This window comes from Epinephelus moara, chromosome 10 (assembly GCF_006386435.1).
Source record: "Epinephelus moara isolate mb chromosome 10, YSFRI_EMoa_1.0, whole genome shotgun sequence".
Classification (NCBI taxonomy): domain Eukaryota; kingdom Metazoa; phylum Chordata; class Actinopteri; order Perciformes; family Serranidae; genus Epinephelus; species Epinephelus moara.
This window is the reverse complement of record NC_065515.1, coordinates 6,023,828-6,039,710: the sequence shown is the minus strand read 5'-3', so window position 1 is coordinate 6,039,710 and position 15,883 is coordinate 6,023,828. Positions and strand designations below refer to the sequence as shown.

Sequence of the window (15,883 nt, the reverse complement as noted above, 5' to 3'; positions counted from 1 at the left end):
ATATTTTAAATGGTTCGGCTCGCAAAAACAGAATGAAAATAAAACAAAATAAAATAAAATAATATCCTGCGTCCAATAATTCGGTACAGGGTCGTGCCGAACCGAAAGTCGCGTACCGAACGGTTCGACACAAATACATGTACCGTTATGGCCCTATTAAATAGTTATAATCAGCGTTGGGCAGTAACGCAGAATTTGATTGATGAAGCCCAGGTAACTATACATTACCATTGCCGGTCCTCTCCGCACCTCTCACCCACACCTAAACACCTGTTCTGGGATACACAGTGTCGGTGCGCTTTGCCTGGCCTCCGCGGTCCTCTCCGCTCCTCTCACCCACACTTGAGCACCCGTTCTGGGATACACAGTGTTGGCCCGCCCGGCCTGACCTCCGCGTTCCTCTCCGCTCTTCTCACCCACACTTGAGCACCCGTTCTGGGATACACAGTGTCGGCCCGCCCGGCCTGACCTCCGCGTTCCTCTCCGCTCTTCTCACCCACACTTGAGCATCTGTGCAGGGAGGGACGCGGAGGTCAGGCCGGGTGGGCCGACACTGTGTATCCCAGAACGGGTGCTCAAGTGTGGGTGAGAAGAGTGGGGAGGACCGCGATGAGGTGGAGTTGCTACTGTAGCTCTACACTTTGCTGGAGAAGCGTTGATAAAATCAACAGGTGAGCAGCACAAACAGAGCTCGGCATTGTTGTTGTGATGGTCGACTTTCTCGCGCATGCAGCTCGGCATTGTTGTTGTGATGGTCGACTTTCTCGCGCATGCCTAGTGACTGGAACCGTAATGCATATGTGCGAAAAGTCTCCGTTTTCAGAGGGACTGCATACTGCAAGTTTACATGACAACGTAGACGGTGCCATTTCCAAAAAATTTTTTCAAAACGTTGCATTTTCAGGCACCCAAAATGCTGCTGTTGTGTAAACGATCAGCCAAAACTCAACTAAAGTTTACCGTTTTCAGTTAAAATTGTTGTCGTATAAACGGGACCTCACTCTCACCGCTCTCATCAAAGCCCTCAAAATCTTCTTTACACTAAGTGCCCAGCTCCAAACAGCACACACATCCAGTGAGTTACTAGCTGGTGAACATAGTGGAGCATTTAGCAGCTAAGGAGAGAGGTATTTCACTGGGGAGGTGGTGGAGACCAACAACAGAGCTAAAAGAGTCACTATTGAACTTAAATTCATCAGTTGGATGAAGATGCCACTCCAAATGATTGTTGCTTGGTGTCATCAAACATGATCATATGACAGCGTTTGTTTCCCCACCCAATTGGCCAATAAAAATTTGTTCAGCATGCAAACTCCTTCGATCTCAGATCTTGTAGATCAGGAACTATAACTAATCCACTGCTGTTTAGAACAAGCACTACACAGTATGAGTTGACCTTAAATCGAAAGCATTAAAAGACAGCCAATGACCTGAAGCTGAATTGTTCTAATGCTTTATTTTACAGGAGAAGATTAAATACTTCTGTCAGAGCTGAAAGCTTTTTATTGTCCTTGGTTGATCCCTTGAGTTGCCATGGGAAGACTGAAATGAGTTGATAACATAACCTTGAGCGCTGGTGATTTAGTTTATTGCATGGAGTGTAGGAACAGATAGCTCGCAGGCCCTGAGAGAAATGTTTGTTTTTCAGATTATGATTGGGTTTAAATTCTTATGCTTTTTCTTTTTATCATCAGCAAAGTTTTTTTTATTATTATTTAATCAACTCCATGATCGTACTTGTACACTTGCCTCAAGAGCTGCACTGGTCAAATTCATGTTTTTGCCAGATACTGGACTTTGCTGTGGAGTACAGTTAACTTAAAACAAACAAACAAACAAACAGCTTGCACTCTGCTGGACTCCTATGTCCATTTATTAACTACACCTAGGTGACGTTTCAACAACAACTGCTCTTCATCAGACGGATGAGGTGTCTGATGTAGCGCAGTTGTGCACGAAACCTGTAATAAATAAGTGGACACTGGAAGCCTGCAGAGTGCAAGCTGTTTATTAGTTTATTTAATGACCTGCTCACTTTGTTTGGATGTGAATGCATACTCCTGCTTGAATATAATCTTCACATAACTCTGTTCGATAATGCTGGAGTAAAATATAAAAGTCATACAAGCTCACTGATCTTAAAACTGCTAAAATGTGCTGTCCATATCAGGACTGTAGCGATATACTGGTTTCAATGTATACAGGGATATAAAAGTTGACCGTATACATTTGCTTAACTACAATATTGAGGGATAAAAGCAACTGGAAAGTAAAGACTTTTTACACATGCTTCCATTAACAAAATGGTTTTAAGTTTCAGTTACAGTAATAAAATGCTTGTTAAACCAAAAATAGCCCTTCTGTTTTCATTCCTTTTAGGGTCATTTTGACTGATAATATAAATTCTGTAATACCGTGAAACCGTGATATTTTCTGAGATGGTTATCTTACTGTGAAAACCTCATAGCTTTGCAACCCCAGTCCATACACACTGATTAGTCTGTATCAGCTTTCATTGCATTCATGGACGGATTATCATGGACACAAACTTGAGGCGCACACGGTTTAGACACACAGTAGCACAAGGCTATCCCCATTCATTCATTTAATTAAACCTACTAACTACAAAACGTGAAAGACAAGCTACATGAAATAACAACAAATCTAGTTCAGCACCACAGCTACGACCATACAACATAGCAGGGGAATATCCTACCTGACCCACCGGCTTTCTTCAGTCCTTCTATGAAGAGATGTGGTCCAAGTTCAACTCCAGGACAAGTCCCAAATCAACAGCGATGACACCTTTGCATAAAGGCATGGGCTCCTCTCGTCCTCAGAAGTGTGGTGAAGATGTTTCCTCTCGCGAAAACCGTCCACAGATGCATTATTTGTCCCAAAAACATGTCCTCAGGCGTCAGTAGGAGTTAAGTCGTGCTGTGAACTTGAGCTAATGTCAACTTTAGCAGCGCTAGCATTAGCATCCCGCTTCTAACGGTTATGTTAGCAGCGCTAGCATTAGCATCCCGGTTCTGACGTTTGTCTTAGCAGCGCTAGCATTAGCATTCAGTTTCTTATGTTTATGTTAGCAGCGCTAGCATTAGCATCCCGGTTCTCCTCCGGCAGCGGTGTGGCACCGCTACTGACAGTAACACCGTCACTTCCGCCTGTTTTAGTGGAGAAACATGTCGAAATATGAAGAATTTGTTGCAGCAGAGCGACACTTTTAGCTTGTTTTACTTTTTTAGAGTAGGACCGTTAGGCGCGCGTTCCTCCATTTTGACAACGGAATTGACATTCGACCTACAGCTACGTCATTACGTAATTACGACATTCCCTGATTGGCCAATCGAAATTATTAATAAAATGATGATAATAATATTTACAATAAAAATAATAATAAATTGGATTAATATAACGCTTTTCAGGATACTCAGACACTTTACAGAGAACAAGAACAACAAAATATAATAATAATAATAATAATAATAATAATACATTAATTAGGAATTCAACATGTCCTAATAAATGTACAAGACAACGTTTTTCTTCTCGGAAAATATGTGACATTGAATGTAAAAAGGCTTCGTCACTTCAAATTCTGTCTTTCTAACAACAGAGAGATTCATTCCACAATTTCTATGGTGTCAAGATTTACTGACTTGGATGAAAAATAAACATTTTGCAATAATGAGCCTGAGACGTTGACACATTTATTTTCTAATTGTTCACACTATTCAGTTTTGGACAGATTTAGAAATATATAGGACATTTTGAGAAATAGTGGTCACTTTGTGAAAATCTGTCTGAAAGATGTTGTTGTTTGTCATTGCATTTTATGATAAACCCCACTATCCTGCTTTGTATATTTCATATACACAAATCTATATTTGCCAAGTCATCCCCCTGTTCATTTTTTTGATAGATTCTTTTATTATTCTAGTGCAGTCTGCAGAATATGTAAATGAAAGGAAAAGTATATCTCCCCTTCATCACTATAATCATCTATTTGTTAGCTTGTAAACTACATACTTTTAAAATGCTGTGTCTTTATTTATTTTGTTATTTTTCTTTTCTTTATTTTCTCACTATTTAGTTTTAGTTAGTCACTTGTCTTTTTGACAATATGTGGTTTCTACAAAGTCTGAATTGGTGCCATTTACTTTTTTCTATAAAGTTAAATTTCAAAAAAAGATTAAAAAGGCTAATTTACAAACCTTTCAAACAAATTCATAAACATATTACATTTTCAAAATTACATTTAATCCAGTATTTTAAAAACACCATAACTTAAAGAAGAAAAAACAGGATAATATTAACTGGCTGCAGGGCCCTGAACACATTGCTCACATTACCAGTGATGACTGCATTCCATTTTAACAGTTGCATTCCTACTTTGCGTTTAAAGAAATGCTGCTCAGATTGTGTATCAGGAAAAACACTTTCTCCAGAACAGTTTGTCTGAGGTTGTCCTGTGAAGGCCAAAGCTCAGAGAGCCCATTCAGCTGTACTTACAGTACTGATATCTTTGTGAACCACTGTTGCAAAACGCTGACAGCTTTTGTGGATGAAAGTTTGTGGACAGAGGATTATGACGGATGGTGAAAGTGGAGGCACTAACAAAGAACAACTAAGGTTAAACACACCTCATAGCTCTTAAAGGATCCCCCAGTTTGCTTTACGACACAGCTCAGTATTTATATTTACTGTCTTATACAGTATTGTATTTTATCACTGCATTTAAATCTACCCCTCCAGTGCTCCACTGTTCTCCAGCTTTGCCTTTTGAGTTGTGCAACTACCTGAAACGTGCCTGTGGTTGAGAAGAAAAATGGCAAAACTGAGGAGAGGAGAAGTGAAGATAAAACTGGGTTACACTTTGCGTGAACTCCAGCATCTAACACTCTGATAACACACAAACTATTTTCACAGCAGCTGCTGTGGATTATAACTGACTCTGTTCATTAGTCAGCTTTTCAAATGTGGCTCGTGGAGCAGTGTGGCACTTTGTTGTTTCACGATAACAATGCACTCACTGAATTATCACACTGTTTAACTGCAATGTGACAAAAACACAAGCTGCTCATTAAAGCTGGCAAACGGGTGAATGTGATAACTAAATATTAAGATATTAGAAATTTGTTAAATTCTGTAAAATGTGAATTATTTAATAAACAGCTCATTTGGTGAGGAAATAAATGAACTCAAAGCGTCAGTGTGCAGCTGAGTGTTTCGACATGGACCTGACATTGATTACATAACTCAGCATTGTCCACTGTCCTGATAAAAGACGCCAAGTGACTGTTTGTGATCATTAAGTAATGAATTAAACAATAAAATACGTGGCTAAAGTCTCCCTTTTATCTGAGTGTCCAGTAAGTCCACTGCTGCTCCTGGACCTTCAGCAGCGTGGGTGGTGGTGGGGGAGGAGCACATACTTTGATTAGACTCTGGAGGTCAGCCGACAGTAGTACACACAGGTTAATGACCATATTAAAGCCCCATGTGGTGAAACTTTAACACATCCTGCTGAGAGTATTTCAGAATCCATGGACTAGTCATTCCTTTTCTTTTGAAAACATTTTATTCAAAGATTTTCTTTTACAAAAATAAATGGAATTAAAACCACTGGAAGATATTGCTCCAATTACACAGTACAGACTTTGCCTGATGTTTTAGTCTGAAGTCACAAAGTTACTGTTCAAAGGCAAATCAAAAATCAAAGAAAAATCTTACTTGCTACAGGAATTAATTTCCTTTTAGCACTTTAACAGGGAATCAATGAATCTTCTGATCTATCATGTGCAAAACACACGACCAGAGATATCTGAGCTGGATATCAAATGAATTGATTAAAATGACAAATCAGTAACTATAAATAACTTTGACTTCATGCTGAGCCTGTGTTAGCTTTATAAAAGTGATGTGCCGGATAAAAAAAGTGACAAAACTCCACTTTAAAAATAGAAATTTTTTTAATTTACAAATATTATAAAGTCTTAAAGGAGCAGTTTGTAGGATTTAGAGGCATCTAGTGGTGATGCTGCAGATTGTGAGTTGCTTTCTAAGCTTGTAGGTAAAGCTATTAAAGCCTTGACTTCAACCTAACGTGAAAGGCCCTGTCTGGTAGAAGCATGGTGGACTCCATTTTAAGCTAACAGAAACACAGTGATTTAGTTTCACTGTCCATTTTGCCAACAGATGCCTCTAAATTCTACAAACTACTTCTTTAAATACTGAAGAATAACAAATATTTTAAATGCTACATTAAAACATTTCAAAATTTAAATGTTACAAAGTTGAAAATAAAACCAACGACCTCTCACACATATCATAAAAAATACAAAAACAAGTCATAACATTCGGAACCACCCATCGTTATATAAGCAGATAGTGAGTCTGAACTATAAATTGAAACATAATAAAATAAACATCACACGCCCAGAAACAGCAGGTTCACAATGACATGTCCAACAACTGTTCATGTTCCAGCTCGGTGCTGACAGACAGTGTTTATGACAGTGCTTAGTATCATCTGAAGAGGAATCATCATCATCATACCACAGCCTGAGAGGTGTGTTACAAATACATTATTGCATTGAGTATCGCCCGTAAATACAGATTTAACTTAATAATATTAAAGATGAGTCGCTTTCACAGCATCGCTCATGTCCTGGTCTCTCGTCATGGCCGGGTTATCGTACATCTCCAGACTCTTCTTGCTGTCCCTCCTCATCTTTTCGTCTTCATCTGTTTTTTTGCAGCACTTGCAGCACTTGCAGCAGCAGCAGCAGTGTTTGCCACAGAAGCCCATGAGCGAGGTCACCGCAGTGTCCCAGGGTGCCATGGAGTGCAGGGGCCGGGGCAAAAAGTCCCAGTTGCGGAGGAACTCGGGCAGGAAGCGCGGGCAGCGAGACTGCATCACGTTGACAATGACCAAGAAGATAGCCAACACAATGATGGGCACGCCAACGCCGACCAGGACTTTCCAGCCAGCAACTGACAGGCCGAATACAGACAGAGGCAGAACCAGGAAGCACAGGAAGAGGTAGAGGGCAGCAAACCAGCGGTATTTGGCCGTGCGGTTCCCAAGCGCTCTGGCCAACCTGATGGGCACCCGCATGAAGGGGATTGGATACCACAGTAAGATACCCATGATGTTGAAGAAGAAATGACAAAGTGCAATCTAGAAAACAAAACACAGATGATGGTTAAATAAAGTTATCACTGTCAGAGCTCATAGAAAATATCAATCACCAGACAAGGCTTTGATTTAAATGCTAACATCAGCATGGTCGCAATGCTAGCGCTAGCATGTGGATTTTTAGCAGGTAAAGTGTTCACCATAGTGAACCCAACAGTTTAGTGTGTTAGCATGCGAACATTTGTTTATTACCAGTAAAAAGCACAGCTAGGGCTGATGGGAATGTCATTAGTTTTGATGATGGCGCTAGATCAGTGGTTCCCAACTGGTGGGTTGTGGTCCAAAAGTGGGTCATGGATCCAGTCTGAAATTTGTACACTTTATTTTGAAGTACAGTGAATTTCTAGCGCGTAGCTTTTATTTCAAAGCGCCATTTCCCGCTGCAGAGTGAATGATTAATGGACAGAGACAGCACACTAGCTCAACATCATGGCCAAACGCTAGTATTACGTTGATTATCTTAAATGTGGACCTTTAACTAACTTTAACTGGACCCTGAAGGCTGGACTACTTGGGAGCCACTGTATTAGATGATACACCATTCCCTTTACAAATTTGCAGTGAGGCTAACGAGTTATTTAAGGTATCTTTTCAGCTGACTAATTTTTATATATTTAAAAGTGAAAGGTTTATTTTTAGGATTATGCTGCATTCCATGTGCCTCGGAAGTCGGAGGTCAGAGATGGAAATGACTTTAGCTGACCACGCTCCAGTACAACAAGTCGGAAAATTGAGATGTTGCTAGCAACACCAGGTTAGCCACTATTAGCAATACTAGTAGTTGCACATATCAACAGCGTACCAACATCCACAGACGGAAGTTGGACAGTACTGTGTGTACGGCAGATTTAATGAGACACAAATAAGACAGAAGTGCTAATAGACAGTTAACTACTACGGCTTTTACTACTGTTGATGCGCAGAGTAGCCATATTGGATTGTTTAGGCTGGGGTTGGTGAGGCTCCTCTGACTTTCCGAGTCGGGCATCTAGCTGAAATTTCCAACTGGGAACTGGGAAATTTCCAACTTCCTTTTGCAAATAAAATCCACAATTCTGACACTCAACTGTTATTTTGAATATTTGGCTAAATGCAGCCTACAAGAGGATGAGAATCCATCCTCTGGGGACCATGGATATTTCTACAGCATTTCTTTGCAATCCATCAAAAAGTGGTTGAAATATTTCGTTAAAACACAAAAATATCTCTCTGTGGTGCTTTAGAAAAAGTCAGGAGATCATCAAAGTGAGCAATATTCATCCTCTGGGGACTACAAATGTGTTCACAAAATACCCTTGCTATTTAACACATAGTTGTTGAGATATTTCAGTTTGGACTAAAGTGGCAGAGCAGCAGAAAGACATTGCAATCCAAAAAGCCACGCTGCTAGCATGGCTAAAAAGAGTTACACAGGCTCTATTGCGTCTTACCTGCAGAGAGTTGGCTAGTGTTTCTCCAGGACTAGCCATAGCAGCGAGGATAGCAGTGGTTGTCGTACCAATATTTGACCCCAGAGTCAGAGGATAAGCTCTCTCTAGACTGATGACACCAATACCTGGTGGGAGACGACAGACAAGACATAAATCATGATGTAACTGGAGCAAACGTTTTAAGATACTGCAGCAAAAACTTTATGTAAATGACGACTCACCAACAAGAGGAGTTATAGCTGAGGTAAAGACCGAGCTGCTCTGAACAATGAAGGTCATCCCCGCTCCCACCAAGATTGCGATGTAGCCAGTAACCCAAGCAAAGGGGAAGGGGAAGTCTGTAGTCAAACAGAAACAGAGGAGGTGAGCAATAAACCTGATGAAGTGAGCACAGTGTGACTGCACACATTACGACCGGAGTCTTTATCACAACAGTAATTGTGTCTGAGCTTTCTTCGTCACGCAACAGGACGGGTGGACCTGGAGACGAGCCAGAAGCAACAGGGAGGCTGTACCTGTGTTGCTCATCAAGCATCACCACAGAAGGCAGATGTGCTGACTATCAAACAGGCTGGAGAGAGCAAGTCGGCGGGGGGGAATCTTTGTTTTTCTTTTACCTGTGTTGAGCACCTTCTTGATGATCACAGCCACCTGTCCCTTCAGCATGGAGTTGAGCAGCTTGACAATGAGGATGAGGCAGGTGCAGAGGACGAGCAAAGACAGAGCCAGGAGGATGAGGCCCACCGCCAGGTCCGGCAAATTAGCATTGGCGAAGATGTGTTTGCCTGCAATGAACGGTCAAAGAGATGATTGGCATTAAAGCGTCCCCTCTAGGCTAGCATTATGTGGCGGCTAAAAATAGCCTCATGTGAATGACTCACTTTAGAGCAAACCTTTCTTTGATAAATGGAGCTGATAAAGCTGCATTTTATGGGAGAAAAACTGTCTTTCTTTGTGATTTTACAACCAATTTCTGATCTCCACCAAGATCCAAAAACCTTTAACCAGGCAAAAAAGCATTACATTTAACCGAGGTCAGAATACTTTGACCGTTTTATGGTCATGTGGCACTCAGGTGCTTCAACGAGGCTGCATGAATAGACCTATTGAGCAGGTAGACGGGTCAAGAGAGGGTATTAGCTGAGTCACTGTAACGACTCAAAGGTAGTCATTGTCCGGACTTCAGAGGGTCTGGATGAAGTAGGTTGTTGTGTCTCGTATATCACTGAGCTTCAGCGGATCAGATAATCCAAATTGCTTTGTAAATGTTCTTTTTTCCCCCAACTGTGGTTATTCACTGGTGCAGGCACGCTTACATTTCTCCTCGTATTTAATCCAAGTGAAGTTCATCTGGGTCATGGTCTCGTTTCCTTCCTCCCAGCAGACGGCACCAGCAGTGCAGTTCACCACTGTTTCGTTCCAGAAAGTCTGAGAGAAAAGATCAAAGGACAAAAAACAAGTTTAATGCAGCCATGATAATCTTTAAATGATCACACGTAACATCCCCCCTTTTATAAAATGACACACCTTCAAAGCATGATCTAACAACACGATCACTGCGGTCACAATACAACAAGGACAATATCAATCATTAACAGGAAGAAAGCAGAGCTAACCATAGCTTTATCATGTGTTTTCACTGCTTCTGTGTGGCAAACTAATAATTTATGCACGTGATGCAGCTCCTGTTGGTTTCTTACCGTGTTGACCTTGGTTTTGCACCACACTTTGATCAGACTCTTGTTTCTGGCTGCTGCGTCACCAGTGGCGATGCCAGTGATCACAGATTTGTCCAGCTGAGAAAACACAAATGTAAACACACCTTTAAAACAAAGATCTTTATATTAACGTTCAGGCTGATGTCATGCACATTTTCCTATGAAAGGTAGTGCAGCACAATCTGTAGATAATCATGAGCCAGTGAGTTGTGTACAACCAATGGAAAGGGTAAGGCTGCGATCATGTGACCAAAGCACTGACGGGAGTAAATAAGGAAGTTGTGCAGGTAAAGAAGCAGGTTGGTCAAAAATTACAGGACTTTCCCTCACTGTTTGCAACTGTCTGAAACCAAGTACACTAGAGTTGTTTTAGGGTACGCTGTGACCATGTTTCTTTTCCTAAACCTAACCTTCGTAACTTTACTTGCCTCAAACTAAAGATGGTCAACCATGTCTCTTAGGGCCTACGTAACTTTATCTCAGTCCGTAACATGATCTGTCAGGCACTAATCCGTTGCATGAGCGTATTTCTTGATAACTTCAATGCCATCGACTCTACCTGGATGATGGAGTCGGTCAGAGGGTCTGTGATGACGTTGAGCAGGTCGGGGGCGTCCTCTCCGGTCTGGATGTTGAAGGATTCGATCACGAGGTGAGTGAGTTTGTACAGAACCCCTGTGGCGGCCTCCAGGGGCAGAAGAATCAGCACAGACAGCCAGTTGAAGAAATCGTGGACTGTAGCACCAGCAAAGGCCCTGAAAGTGAAGGAACACACTCTTGACCATGCACCAGACACTGTTCCTGCAGTTATTGTTCTGCTGCAGCCTTAGGGGGCGATCACACAGAAATGAGACTCTAGAGACGCGACGCCACTAAAACCATTGTTTTCCTATGATACGACGCGTCTGACCCACGTTCAAGTGTCTTTTTAGACGCCCATTTTTCCGGCGTCTTTTTAGATGTGCGTTTTTGTAGACGCTTCTTTTTTAGACACGCGTAGACGCTGAAAAGTTAAAATATTTTCAACTTTTTGAGCGCCAGACACCAGTAGCTAGCGTGCATTGAATAAGCGCTTCTACCGTTTCAAGCGTCTTTGAAGCGTCTGCATTTCTAGCATCTCATTTCTGTGTGATCACCCCCTTATATGTGTCCTGTCTTTATCATCACACGCTCTGATTTACCTGCGGAACTCATTTCGGTCTCCCGCCTGCATCATGGCCACAATAGTGTTGGTGACCGATGTTCCAATGTTGGCACCCATGATGATCGGCACTGCAGACTGGACGTCCAGCACTGAGGAATACAAGTGCCATTATATTAACGCACTCAACATCCATGCATGTGTCTGAGTAGAGACGTCGATAAATGCCGAGTGTGTGCGTGAGTGCTGCTGCTTACATCCTGAGGACACCATGCTGACCACAATAGAGGAGGAGGTGGAGGAGCTCTGCACCAGCACTGTGACTAACACCCCGATCACCAGCCCGGCCACAGGGTTGGACAATATAACATTGTCCTGGAAGATGTCACCAGCAGCTTTGCCTGCACACAAAGACACACACAGAGACACACACACACCCTCAGGTTAAAAACACAGCTCTCCGTGCACATTACATAAGCAGCTCTCTGTTGGACCTGGCATTATCAGGGAAATCATCTAAATGTGCAGTGATGGGTGCTGATAAAGATCCAAGATATTAAATTACCTCCGACGAGCTGGAAAGCAGAACTGAGAACATCCAGCGAGCAGATAAACAGGTAAAGGAGTCCAAGCAGCAGAACTGCCTTTACAAGAGCCGTCAGCACTCTCATAATCTTTCCCTTTGTATCCAGCTCTGTAAGGAAAAACACTGCTCAGTCAGAGTCAGGTTCTGTCAAGGTGTCCACACTGTGCAGAAACAGGCGAGCTGCCTCACCTGACCACTTGACCCCAGTGTCTTTGAGCTCGGGGAGATCCCAGGGATCATCTTGATCCTCATTCACAAGGTCCACGGTGGAGTACGCCGGCAAGATGGCCGCATCTTTACCTGAAGTTTTGTCATCTGATAGAGGCGTAATAAGGAGGGGATGTTAGAAAAGGTGGCAACAACACAGTTTAAGCAGCAAAGTATCCAAGAGGAAAGGACGTACCGAGAGCTGGAGGGGAATCAGTCCCCACTTGAGGTCTTGGAGTCATGACTGTGTGAGGAAGGGAAAAGTACAATAAATCATAAATCAATCAATAAATAAAGCAAGTCAGATACATGTGTTACACAAAATTAAGTGAGAAAGAAGAGGTTGGAGCTAAAGTTTAAGTTGATGAAGAGGGAATAATGTCCATGTTCTGTCTGTGCAGGTCAAAAACTAACAATAACTTTAGCCTCCATACAATCTGTGGAACAGTCATTATAACACAATAATATTCTATACTGACAGCCTCAGCTTCATCACCGTCATGGCTGATCAACTGGAACTAAATATGAAGAATTAAATAGAAAAATAGCACGCCTAAAAACGCAGACACACACAACAGAAACACGTTATTCCCACATGTTAAATATCATGTGTCACACACTCTCGCGCCTCTCTGGGTCCTCAAATCAACTTCCACAAACGTCCTCGGTCACAGTCACTTCGCCTGCAGACATGCGACCATGCGGCCCCTCTTCACATGAGGATAAGAGCAGCGGTGATGTCGGTGTGTACGCACCTGCAGCAAAGCTCTGAGCGCTGAGTGGGAGGCTTCACCTGGGTTACCTGTTGCTCTCCTGCACACTGAGCGCGCCTTTTATAGCGGCGCACAGAGCACACACATGTTGCTCTCGGTTCAAAGGTCGAACACACATGTGCAGAGTACAGGTGGCTGTGAGGTGCATCTGTATGTGGGACACACTGCGATTGATTAAACCTGAGTAATGATTTGATTCTTCACGAGAGCAGAGCTGAACTGAGACACAGTGTTTATGTTGAATGCAAAACTGGAGTTTCTTCTTTTATTGCCAGATTTTTACATTAATAACATGTTGATCGACTTTAGTGGGATTATAGCTAAAAAATAAAATCATGCTGTACATATATAACATCATATTTTAGGTGAGCACTTGTCTACAGACTTTAGTTGAAGCCACAGGTGACTGCATGTTCAGGTAGTGCACCAGTGTAATGCATTTAAGAGAGCTGCCCCCTGGTGGTTGGAAACGGAGCTGCACTTCTTCTGATTTCTTCAGTGTTTTTTGGGCAGGAGAGAAAAGTTTTTGGGTTGCAACACATTTTTTAGAGGTCACCAGATACTTTTACACAAAATAAATGCATTGCTTTTTCTAATTTTACTTTATTTTCAGTTAATTTTTTTTGTGAAACACAGGCAGTGATGGGAAGGTTTTGAAATGTAATCAGGTACAGATCACTGGTTACTCTGTTAAAAATGTAATAAGTAAGCAGCTATTTTAAATACTTAATCAAAGTAATGTAACTTGGCAATAAAGCTAAAACATGAAAAAAAAATAGATGTTCCTGCAGAATGAAAAGATGCAAAGAAATGTACTGAATGTTATATTCAACTTATTAACATTTTACTGAAATAAATTTGGATGCAACATTTTGATGAGTAACTGCATTTAAATTGCATATTTCTTCTCATTGACTGTAACAAATTACAATTAAAATTATTTTGTGTAATTAGTTACTCCGCAACACTGAATACTGGATATTTTCATCATTTCTGGGCGCTAAAAACATTTAAATTAAATGATATTAGAAGGAAAACCACATCTCATGTCCACATAAGGACCGTTAGCTGCAATGAAAAGTCACAAATAGATTTATTTTACTTTTTTTAAAAAGTATAAATCCACTTTTGGTCTTTGCAAGTTATCATTAAATGTTCCATGGAATTCTACACACATTTAAATAAATAAATTGACCTTTATTTAACCCAGTGAGTCCTATTTTGATTAACCCGGCCAAGACAGTCAACAGCGTAAATAAAATCACATAGTTACAGACAGAAAACACAGAAGATCAAGCAAAATAAAGTCACGTTGCAAAAGAGGAATTTAATGTCAGGTAAATTAAAAGTTCAATTTATCATAATGGGCTCACTGGTCATGTACTGTCACCAGTCTGAGCGTTCACAAACACCACTGTAACACAAAAACACTTTCAGACAGCTAATGTACAGCTCTAGTTATCTGCCTTAACTTTACCCACTGTCTTCACACAGGCCTGAGCATGCATGCACATACACACACACACTCGTATGTGCACACATTTATTGCTTATTAGTCTGAGTTTATAGTGAGAGATATGGCTGAGATATGACTGTAACAACATGGCATCTTACATCTAAACTAAATGGTGTGAATTTGAGTCAATGATTAAGCCAGAATGATGTTTCAGGTACTCCCAAAGCGCAATAAAACAATCACTGCAGATTTAGAGCCGCACTAAAAGGAGTTCACAAAGTTAAACTTTAAAGAGGCAGATCTGTTGATAGTGATGATGATGATAGCGCATGTTTGGTATGGAATATTTACCTGATTTGGCCGGGTGTTACACGGTCAGCGATCAGAGCAGCGGCTGAGTTTATGATAAATGTGAGACTTGTGTTGGTGTTTCAGCAGAACATGCTCACTCACACACTTTAGAGATGATGTTTCCCTCTGAAATTGAGCTCCAAAGGCTGCCTTAAGAGTCCCGCATGATGCATTTAATCTACTTTGGTCATCAGAGGTAGTTTTATGAGAGATTCAGATCCCTCTGGGCCTCTTAGATGCACGTCTGAAAGCCTGTCACACTCGTCTTCTCCTCCTTTCATCACCAGCCTACAAACGGAAACACACCAGTTATCTCCATTAAATAAAACAACTAGAGAACAAATTCTTTGTTATTTCAATTCGCTTGATTTGCCTTGAGGGATAGACGGCAAGCTGATATTGTAAACTGATCCTGTGTCATCTGGCTTCAAAACAACAGCTCATAAACAACTAGCATTACACTGTAAGACTTTACTACACAGGCAGTAATATAATGAGAGCAGTGTTCAGCAAAACAACTGCACCTACAAACAAGGAATTAAAATACTCACTCCAAAAACCAAAATCTGCTGATTGTTTAATCAAACACAATATAATGAAACTATCAGTCTGCAAAGGACACTCACCAACACATTTTTAAACACATCAGAAATATCACTGTGGATGATCATAGAAAGTAATTATAGAGGAATAAACGTCAGGTAACAGACCTGCAAAAACACATTTCTTAACTAATGTTGATTTATTAATTACAACAGAAAATCCAGTGGAGAGCTATGTCACAAATTTCTACGTGAAAAAAAGTAAAATATCTAGGAAAGCAAATATGTTCTGTTCTTCAGAAAATTTTGAACTTAAATGTTTAGTTGCAAATTTCACCAAAATCTAAACAAAATATTGAATTTGATTGTTGTTTCACTTCAATATGTGACGACATGGAAGTTATAAGCAAGCTAAATGTAACGTTAGCTGATGTGAACCGCTTTTGTCTAGTAACGTTACAACAAACGCCACAAA

General features: G+C 41.1%; 2 protein-coding genes across 8 annotated transcripts in view; both read right to left on the bottom strand.

The window, feature by feature from the left end:
* Positions 1 to 5,642: 5,642 nt before the first annotated feature.
* LOC126397198 (sodium-dependent phosphate transport protein 2B-like) lies at positions 5,643 to 15,033 on the bottom strand. Of its 4 annotated transcripts, none has more exons than XM_050055790.1 (13): positions 14,969 to 15,033; positions 12,483 to 12,530; positions 12,269 to 12,394; positions 12,059 to 12,187; positions 11,751 to 11,894; positions 11,534 to 11,645; positions 10,912 to 11,107; positions 10,335 to 10,430; positions 9,951 to 10,062; positions 9,252 to 9,419; positions 8,856 to 8,972; positions 8,635 to 8,759; positions 5,643 to 7,186 (listed from the first exon to the last, which is right to left on the bottom strand). In XM_050055790.1, exons 2-13 carry the CDS (start codon positions 12,526 to 12,528, stop codon positions 6,638 to 6,640), a joined length of 1,920 nt encoding a protein of 639 aa, XP_049911747.1. In that variant the 5' UTR covers positions 12,529 to 12,530; positions 14,969 to 15,033; the 3' UTR covers positions 5,643 to 6,637. The 4 variants fall into 4 exon arrangements, with proteins under 4 accessions (XP_049911747.1, XP_049911744.1, XP_049911746.1 ...); XM_050055787.1 differs by lacking the exon at positions 14,969 to 15,033 and adding an exon at positions 13,042 to 13,093; XM_050055789.1 differs by lacking the exon at positions 14,969 to 15,033 and adding an exon at positions 12,907 to 13,005.
* The window catches only part of LOC126397199 (chymotrypsin-like elastase family member 3B), a 77,465-nt gene continuing 75,972 nt past the window's right edge, over positions 14,391 to 15,883 (bottom strand). For all 4 annotated transcript variants that reach the window (XM_050055792.1, XM_050055791.1, XM_050055795.1 and 1 more), the window contains one exon: positions 14,391 to 15,154. In XM_050055792.1, the coding sequence (XP_049911749.1) occupies positions 15,122 to 15,154 (33 nt within the window). In that variant the 3' untranslated portion in view covers positions 14,391 to 15,121. The remainder of the gene's footprint in view (positions 15,155 to 15,883) is intronic.

Excerpts from the sequence above, each read along its gene's own strand:
- LOC126397198 (XM_050055790.1), bottom strand. The coding sequence starts at position 12,528 with ATGACTCCAAGACCTCAAGTGGGGACTGATTCCCCTCCAGCTCTCG. Across the intron at positions 9,420-9,950 it reads GATTAAATACGAGGAGAAAT|GCAAACACATCTTCGCCAAT; the intron begins GTAAGCGTGCCT and ends CGTTCATTGCAG. Across the intron at positions 8,760-8,855 it reads AGCTATAACTCCTCTTGTTG|GTATTGGTGTCATCAGTCTA; the intron begins GTGAGTCGTCAT and ends GTCTCCCACCAG.